The 9,703-nt window shown below is 44.7% G+C and overlaps 1 protein-coding gene across 1 annotated transcript in view; it reads right to left on the minus strand.

The window, feature by feature from the left end:
* Positions 1-5,817, minus strand: part of CHRNB3 (cholinergic receptor nicotinic beta 3 subunit) — a 16,198-nt gene extending 10,381 nt beyond the window's left edge. Inside the window, exons 1-2 of the mRNA XM_006765633.2 lie at positions 5,602-5,817; positions 4,547-4,591 (exon numbers count right to left, since the gene is read on the minus strand). Of these exons, the coding sequence (XP_006765696.1) occupies positions 4,547-4,591; positions 5,602-5,817 (261 nt within the window). The remainder of the gene's footprint in view (positions 1-4,546; positions 4,592-5,601) is intronic.
* Between the last annotated feature and the right edge of the window lie 3,886 nt (positions 5,818-9,703).

A 9,703-nucleotide genomic window follows, 5' to 3' on the forward strand; every position in this document is an offset into this window, starting at 1 on the left:
GGCAGGGCAAAGGCGGCCCCAGGGCCGCTTGTGCCCTGCCCCCCAGTTCTTAGATCCCCCCTGGGTTTCTGATCACTGTCAATGGCAGGGGGCTTCTTCCTGCTTTCCCTTCGCCTCCCTGTATTGTGCCTACATATGCAAATTAACTGCCATTTTGTTGTCAGTTAACTGCCATCTGAGTTGGCAGTTAATTTGCATATAGCCCTGATTAGCCAATGAAAAGGGTATCGTCGTACGCCAATTACCATTTTTCTCTTTTATTATATAGGATTGGTATTTACCCCACAGTGCTTAGTCCTGTGCCTTACACAGTGCCCAACACAGAGTAGGTGCTCAGTAAGTGCTTGTTGAGTGAGTAAATTTGACATCTGTCATCATTGTGATTATTCAAATAACACCATCTTGGCAAAGGGTTGGACCCTTGGGTCATAATGAAAGGTTGGTTTCATCTCCATTATGTTTAAGGTGCTTGTGATGCTTTTTTTTTTTAGCCCTAAACATGACAAAGCAGAATTTTGAGTGGCTAGGGCATTACATGCCTTCTCACACAATTTCAGTGAATCAATGTTAATAATCTATTTATAATTTGCAGGGTTTTGACTTCTCTCTGGAAGCACAAAGGAGGAAGACAAATAAATTTGCAAAATAAAATCAATAAAGTGAAGTAAAAATAGCTCCACATAAAGGACTTTCTCAGGCTGTCTCTAAATTTGTGCTTGAGAGGAAAGAAGAAGAATGTCTAAATATAACCAAGAACTATGGAAATAGAGGCTAACACAGAAGAATTGGGTAAAAAAAACCCCAAACAATAAAAACCACAACAACACACAAAACAGGTATCTCAGTTGTGTATGCTACCATGGAACATACTCTTGTTCCAATTACATCGCATTTTATCCTCTCCATAGATATAAATTAGAGAGTAATTTTAGTAGAGTTATACAGGGAAAGGATTTCCGAGAGGATTGCTCTAATGTGAGAGCTTTGGGAAGTCTTGTTACTGGGAATGCTATTCAGGTGATTCACAACTTCTTCACCTTTTTGGCTTACACAACTATCAATTCTGTAAGACCCAGTTTAAATATCTCCTCCCCTTGGAAGCTCTCCCTGTCTCATTTTCACAGTTCCTTATGTATACTTTCTTTAAAGTGTTGATCATATTACAGTAGTTGGTTTTTTTTTTAACACAATTAAAACTGTCTTCTCTCCTTAAAGGCAGGGCTGTTTTATTCTTTGTGTGTCCAAGATCTACAGAGTACCTGGCACTTAGTAGGCTCTCAATAAACCCTGTGGAATGAATGAAAGATGCTATGAATCCTTACTTCATTCTCTCCTAACTGTCTTTCTAGACCAAGTTCATGAGATGTCCTAGAGACTGAGGAATCCATGCCTTTGAAGACAGGGTTAGAAACCAGCCTTTACAGAGATAAATAGCACTGTGAGAACTGGACATCTTCCCTCAGCTCCTTCTCGTCTGAGGAAGGGAATGATTTCTCTATACTAGTATAAGCCAGACTTCACTTAGCAGTGTGGAAATTGGACACTTCAATTCACCAATCCTCAGTTTTCTCATCTGCAAAATGGGAATCCTAAGAGAACTTAATTTATAAGGTAGTTGTGAGAATTAACTGAGTTCTTTCTCCTGAAACACCTAGCTTAGTGCCTAAGCACTTAGCAGTCAATAAATATTAGGTATTATTGTTATTAGCTGCTCTGAAATTGAGATCCATGTAAAACACTAATGATAGCTTTTCTTTTTACACCAATTTTATTGTTTTTATTGTCCATTTTTTTGTACCCTTCATCTTTCTTTTATCCTTAAAAATATAAAAAAATTTTTTAAACCCTATAAAGTGACATCATGGCAGAGTTTAAATGCCTCCTATTCTATGCAGCCTTCCCTGCCTGCCACTCATGCCATAGAATTCATCTTTTTTTGCTCCCGTATTGTTTGTGCCATAAAATAGTACTTATTAACTAACAAGAGGCTCGGTGCACGAATTTGTGCACAGGTGGGGTCTGGCTGGCCCCGCCCCTGATTGGGGTGGGGAGGCCAGTTGGGGGCAGGGCTGGTGGGCGGAGAGGCCTCGGACTGTTGGCTGGCCAGGCCCGACCCAGATTGGGGGGGCAATCCAGGGTGGGGTTGGCCTGGGGGAGGGGCTGTGGGCTGGTTGAAGTCTAGGTCAAATTCTCAGTTGAGGGGACAATTTGCATATTAGCCTTTTATTATATAGGATACCTGTTGTGACATTCCACTCCCAATCCAGTTTGTGTTAGTGGAGCAGCTTTGATCATTTTCTTTGCGATTCTATGAAATATGCAGTTGTTTTGCTACTTCGACTCCTCCTATGATTTAAAAACAGATCTTGATGTTTAAAGGGCAAAGGCTGGGTGTGGCAGAGAAGGCCCAAACCAGGGAAACCCAGGTTCCAGCCAGATGAGCTATTAGATTCTATCTCTGAAAATGGGGACAAGGATACCTGCTTTGCTAATCAAGAGTGGCTGAGAAGGTTTATGAGATAAGAGCTACGACAACCCTTTGCACATTAAATGCAATCCACGTCTCTGGAGCGGGCCCAGAGTCAGCAGGCTGGCTTTTCCAAGTGTCAGATGGCCCCCCTCCTACAGATCCCTCTTGCTCCGTTTTGTTGGAGGTTTTAGATTTTGATTCTGCCCTGACCTGGAGGCATTCTCCAGGTCCCTGATTCCGGTGGCCTAACTGCTGGGAGTCATTTCCAAAGCTTCAGTGAAGGCCCCCATGGCTTCTTCCCTTCACGTCTAACCTTGTTCTTTGGCTGATGTTTTCTAGCTTTCAAAACCTCAAGAAAGTATAAGCACCTACTATCTCAGTTTCACAGGACAAGGGTCCCTGGACCAGTGTTTTGTGTGGCAGATCAGTAAGAGCTTAACCGTGAGGAGCAGTTGGAGAAGGAGGCGTGTGTGAAGCAGTAAGTTTGTTGTTTTTCTATCTCAGCCTATTTACAGAGAAGGTTTTCTTCTCTCCCCTGCAAGTTCAAATACAGGACTTCCTTTTGATTTTTATTAACTCAAAATACCTCCAAGGTCCACAGCCTCTAAAGTGGGATAAGTCTCTGAAGATAGAGATAAGTATATAAGACAATATAGATTATTTAGATTGTGTTTTTATACCTACATTCTCAGCTTATTATTTTCTCCTGAAGATCTTCATCTGCAAGTAAAATGAAATGCAGATCTATTTCATAGGTTGCTAACATAGCTGCCAATGAAAGAATCAGAGAAACTGAAAGCAGTAACTATGCTCTCACTCTGATCAAAGTTTTTGGGTAGAAGCAACTTGATGACCCTAAATGAAGCTGTGGATTCCCTCACAGTTCCCTTTATCCATCGTTCCTTATAAACCATTAGCAGAGAGATCTAAACAATGTCCACTAAACCGGAATAAATAACTAACTTATTTCAATATAAAGAAATCAACAGTATCATGGTTGCATGTTAAAATTGAGCGAGATATTTAAGATAGCACCACCAAGAAGATTTTAAATCTGTGGGAGATTAAGTGATGCCACCATCTTTAAGGGTGGGACAGTCAATTAGCATATTCCAGGGATGGCGAACTCATTTTTTTGGTTGATTTTTCTTTGTTAAATGACATTTAAATATATAAAATAAATATCAAAAATATAAATCTTTGTTTTACTATGGTTGCAAATATAAAAAAATTTCTATATGTGACCCGGCACCAGAGTTAAGTTAGGGTTTTTCAAAATGCTGACACGCCGAGCTCAAAAGGTTCGCCATCACTACTGAAGACCATTCAAATGCATTTTCAGTTACATCAGAAAAACATATTCATTGTTTTGTTTGAGGTGTCACTTTATTCTGAAATTCATGGTGGACTCCTCCTGTCATTCCCTGCTTTCTCTCTGTAGGGAGCAACAGGACTCCTGGGGGTAGGTTTTTCCCACAGACGACTGGTGGAGTGAGGGGGAATTTAACATCATCAGTTTTCTCATCCAAGTGCAGTGCCTTAAATGGGGCAAAGTTGCACCCTGGAGCCTTTATCCCCTTTTCGCCAAGTGGCCCAGGGACCATGCCCAGGCCTCATGATCAGTCACCCTCCCACCGCACACCCAGTGGACAGTCCAACAGAAGGAACAACAACAGAAGAAGGCACCCCTGTGAGTGCCCAAGACCTGCTTTCTGACTCTTGCAAAGAAAATTAAAAAATAATAGACCCACCCTCACTGGGTGCCTCAGTTGGTTAGAGATTCATCCCATACACCAAAAGGTTGCGGGTTCAATCCCCAGTTGGGGTGTCATATGGAAGGCAACCCACCAATGTTCCCCCCTGCCTTTCCCCCTTCCCTCTTTCTAAAAAAATCAACAAAAACATATTTAATAAAATAAATTTAAGAAATTTTTTTTTGAAATAAACCCACCTGCTCCCAAATATCTCCCTAAAGAACCCAATATGCCCTTTAAAATAATTATTTTTCAAATGGGAGCCTTTCTAAAGAATGGAGATAATCAGGCTGGCAAGTACAGTTCTTGAGTTGACACTTACCTGTTTGAGCCACACATTTGTTGTCATCAGCTGGTTCTTTTCATCCTAAGAAAATGACAAATAAAAAGATGTAAATTCAATTTAAGTAAAGTTGCATTTTGGATTTTTTTTGTCAGAATGAACTCTGAATCTTACCTTTGAGGTGCTCAAAATGTAAAGAATTCTCAATGTAAGAACTTAAATGCATGAGATCCTAAAATATTATGCATATTTTGCTTAAAATGAAAAAAAATAATTAAAGCAAGTAGCGGTTCATTGTGGTGGTATTTGTATATAATTGCATAAGCACTTTGGGATGCCAAGTAGAATTAAATATTAGCTAAATTGGAGTGGGCTGTGCACGATTTTCTAGAAGGACTCCTGGGCATTGAGTCAGCTGGGGTGGGTGAGTGTGTGGTGGGTGGGGGGGTTGGGTAACGTGGGAGGATTACTCTGGGACTTTGGGGACCACAGCAGGATGGTTTTGCAGGATTTGGGTTGTTACAGTTCGCCGATTTTCCAGGAACGCAATCATGGCAGAAGTACGAGCTCAGCAAGAAAATTAGCAGAGAATCCTAAAGTGTGGGTGAGGTCAGGGAAAGGTGCGGGCGCCTGAGGGGCCCCAGGAGGGTGGTGGGGTTGCCCAGGCACTGGCTCTGGCTGTCATCATCTATCTGCCCTCACTCCTTGCAGTTGCCCCTGCCAGCCCCTTCCTCAGCTGAGAGGACTCTGGATTAGCCTGAGTTCAGCTCTCCTACTCCCCTGCCTCCCCTCCTCACCCAGGGTGCCCACAGCAAACCCATCAGCGGCAGTGCCCCTCCATCCTCGCAACCATATCCACCCTCCAGCAAAAACGCCCCGCACTAACGGTGTCGCAGTGAAAATGCACCCTATGACACTCCTCATTCTTTCCTCGGGTCATTTCACTGGCTTCTTGGGGCAGATTTTCTCTCCCAGTAAGTTATTTTTAAAATTGAAATGGCAGCCATGGGGAAAGAAAGCAAAATAAAATCTCAGACTCACAAAGAGGTTAAGGAATGCGTGTTCTTTTTGGGTTCGTGTCAAGGATTACTCACCACATCTACAAGTTGAGATATTTTCAATCCAAAGTGTACTTTTATGGTGTCATTAGAATTTAATACAGGGCGAACCCACTTCTGATAACCTTGGAATAAATGTCTGAGGAGGGCGTCTTCAGTTTCGGCTATTGAACGGAACTCCGCGGCTGCTGCAAGAATCAGGAGGGAACCTGAATTAATGGGAGAGGCATCAAGGTTCCTTTCGCATCCCATGGCTGAACCTTCCCATACAGGGTGTCCCCAAAAATGTACACACGCATTAAACAATTATAAAGGCGGTGTTTATTAAAATACCTTTCATTTTCAAAATTGAGCTATCAGCTGTTAAAGTGTGTCCACATTTTTGGGGGACACCTTGTATTCCTACACGGCCTAATTCAGCACAGACAGTTTTGAGGGCAGCAGGGTTCTCTTTAACCATTCTCCACGCCCACAACACACAGCTAAAAGTTGACTGTAAACTTTACACAGAACTTGACTCTCATGGGGTCTTCACATCATGAGGTCAACACCTTGACCTCAAAAGATCATCTACAGTGACCCCCTTACTCTCTACCTCACAATTCACCTCCTTACAGACATGGGCTCTGTCCAGGTGCTATTGTTCATCACTGCCCATTGGGCCCCTTCATACATCTTATCACAATTTGTCATTTACAGTATTTGTCATTATTCCTCTTCCCCTTGAGCTCCATGATGGCCGGCACAATATCCGTTTTATCTGATGATGCTTATCCAGCACCTAGAACAGTGCCTGGCCCATAGCCGGTGCTCATTTTATATCCATGTAATGAATGGACCGATGAAGGGAGTGTGTCAGGACCGCTTTCCAGCCCTCCAGCACAAATCACTCAACCCCGCCTTGTGCCCTGCATGGTTTTCTCACTTCTTCCTGAGAATGTCTTCCTTCATGAAGACCTTCCTTGGCCCACAACCAGGGTCAGCGGCTCTTCTCTGCCCCTAAAGGTGGGAGAACCTGAGAAACTCCCTAATTTCAAGTTTTAACCCTCCAGTTGCAGAAATGGCTTAGGAATGCAGTCTAGAGATATGTTTTGTCTCTTCTCAGTGTTATCCTATCAAGTTTAAAACGAGGAAGCTCTTTGTTGTTGCTTTAAGTATAGCCCCCTCTTCATATGTTAAGCAACCTATTAATATCCTAGAGCAATTCATCCCGCACGGTATGTTTTACCATGGAAAACCTTTTTTCCCACTGAGAGATACACATTATGAGAAATGATCACATGCGAGACACCCCTCTTCCCCAGTTTACCAGATCAAAACCCCAAAGTTCTTAGTAGGAAGAAAAGCACAATCGCACACATCCCCCATATGTGCAGGACATCTTCAGCTTATTAAGGGAGTAGAAATTCGAAATGCACCCTTGCGGCTCCTTGGAGTGAACAAGGGTATGGATAGGACAGGCTCTGTGACTGCCTCCACTCTTTTCTCCTTTGCTTTAGAAAGTGTATTAAAATGCAAATGAGTGACGGAGAGAGATAAAACCTTACATTTGTGTTCATTTATTTAAACTTGGATGCTTCAATACTCTCAGCAAGCGAGGCTGGGCGGCTGCCAGGGCAGCGCTCTGTAAAGGCCCTAGAGCCTTCCTGGAAACGGAGCGGGAGGGAGGAAATTGAAATTCCCCGAAGCCTTCGGAGGAGAGAGGTGTTCATTGTTCAGGCTGAACCTCCAGGATTTCCCTACCCCACGTCCTGTCTACCTTCCTTCAGAATGCATCGCAACAGTGATTGCGTCCCACCGTCTCCACTGGGGATCCCCACCCTGATCCCGAACGCCATCATCGCTCTCTCTCGGATTCCAGTTCCGCTTCCTAACGTCTCTCACTCTTGTTCCTTTCACAGTCCATTTCCTGCCCAGCATCTAGAGACATCCTTCAAAGCTGAAAAGCATATGTCAGTTCCCTGCTCCAACCCACCAAGAGGCTTCCCATCAAATTGAGGAAAAACATCCCAAGTTGTTACCATGGTCTCCCAGGTCTTCTGTGGCTGCTACCCTCTCCCCTCTGCCTGCAACACCCCCCCCCCTTCCCCTGCCTTCTAGTGCCTCAGGCCCATCTGCTCTTTGCAGAACAGGCCAGTGTGGTTCCACTCTGGGAAGGTCTTGCCCCACACTCATTCCTTCACTTTTCCCTTTCTTTGCTCAAATGCCTTCTCCTTAAGGAGGTCATTCTAAGCTACAGGATCTAAAAATCTCTCCCCACTTTCTATCCCTTTATGGAAATTTCTCTTATGTCAGAGGCTTGATCATATTATATGTTTATTTGTTTATTGTCTGCCTGACCCACTAGGAAATGCCAGCTCCAGGACTGTCTCCCAAGCTCCTAGGGCACTGCCTGGCACACAGTGGCAGCCGAGCTAACAAACATTGAATGACAACGCAGTTATCTGCTTGGCTGTTGTTTGCCGAGCAGTTTTTGGAGAGTTTGGGCCAGAGCTGAATTGCTAGGGAGAGGAGCGAGGCATGGGGACCCCAGCTGTCCCCTTTCTCTGGCTTCCCCTGTGCAGGCAGCCCCTCCTTCAAGGGGGAGAATGCTGTTTGTGGCAGACACTACCCAACAGTCATTTACTCTTTCTTCCTTACTACCCGATGCTACTTTATTCAGGATTGCATGGTGCCCACTTAGAATGTTCCCCTCTCAGGCTCCCTTACAGCTGGGAATGGCCCTATGACACCTGTGGCCAAGTAAGAAACAAACAGAAGCCACTGAGTGGGGTTCACTCAAGAGGATGTGCTCAATCCAACCTACACCTTTTCTCCTTTCATCTTTTACCCTCTTCTTCTTCCTTCCTGGAACTGGAACACGATGTCTAGAGAATTAGCCGCCCAATATGCAAGTGAGCCTGATGAAAGCTGCACATACAAGAGGGCAGAACGGAAAGCCTGGCACAGCCTGGGTCCCTGATGGCATGGCAGGATTGCCCCAGCAGCCCTGGACTGCCTGCCTCCAAATTTCATGGTGTGTGAGAAAAGCAATCCCCCTTTTGGCTAAGCTGCTGGGGCCGCTGTCACGTGCATCTGAGAGCAGTTCCACCTTCTGAGAGCGACAGCGTACTGACCTTCCCCGAGAGCCCTTGTGACCAACCTCAGCCCGATGAGTAAATATTATATAAGACAGCATCTCACAACAGATGGAGACACTCCAGGGAGCTGAGACACTGAATAATGTCTGAACCAAGACACACTCATGCATACACACACACACACACACACACACACACTTCTTAGCTTGGACAACCCTGAGCCATTATAATTTGGGACATGAAAGAGATCTCTCTCCTGGCAGGAGAATTTTACTCTCTTTTTGAAGGGAGGTGGGGTTGCATGTTGGGATGGGGTTTCTAAGATTAGGACCTTGACATTCCTGGCATTGGTCACCCCGAAGCCACACCCTCCTTGAGGATAGGTGGGCCCAAAGGGAGATGAGCAGATCTGCTCCTTCAGGGACCTGTATATGCTTTGACCCATGTGTCCAGTGTCAGGGTGAGTGGCTGTCTGGATCAAGGGAGGGAAAGCACAAATCTGTACTGGCTGCTATGGGCGGAATGTTTGTGTCCCTTCAACTTCACGTTGAAGTCACGTTATATCCAATGGGACTGTATGTGGAGATAGGGCCTACCAGGAGGTCATTAAGGGGAAGTGAGGTCATCAGGGTGGGACCTCACTGCTCCTCAGGATTGATGTCCTCATAAGAAAAGGAGGGAAGACCAGGGATTTCCCTTCACACAAGCACTGAGGAGTAGCCACATGAGGACACAGCCAGAAGGCAGCCGTTTACAAGCCAGAAAGAGAGTTCTCACCGGAAACTGAATTCCTGGCACCTCGATCCTGGGTTCCTAACCTCCAGGACTGTGAGGATAAATTGTTCAGCCACCAGTCTGTAGTAGAGTATTTTGATATGGCAGCCCAAGCTGACTACTACAGCCTGTATTGACCAAAACAGACCCGACAGGCCAAAGGTGTCATGCTTTTGCCTAATATCGTCAAGCTTCCTGAACTCTCTGAAAATAAAAGCTGGAGCCATTGATGTTATTGGAGCAGGTATAGAGCACAGCCCTGGAAATGTTTCTGATTTGTCTGC

The sequence above is a fragment of the Myotis davidii genome, unplaced genomic scaffold (assembly GCF_000327345.1).
Source record: "Myotis davidii unplaced genomic scaffold, ASM32734v1 scaffold93, whole genome shotgun sequence".
Lineage (NCBI taxonomy): Eukaryota > Metazoa > Chordata > Mammalia > Chiroptera > Vespertilionidae > Myotis > Myotis davidii.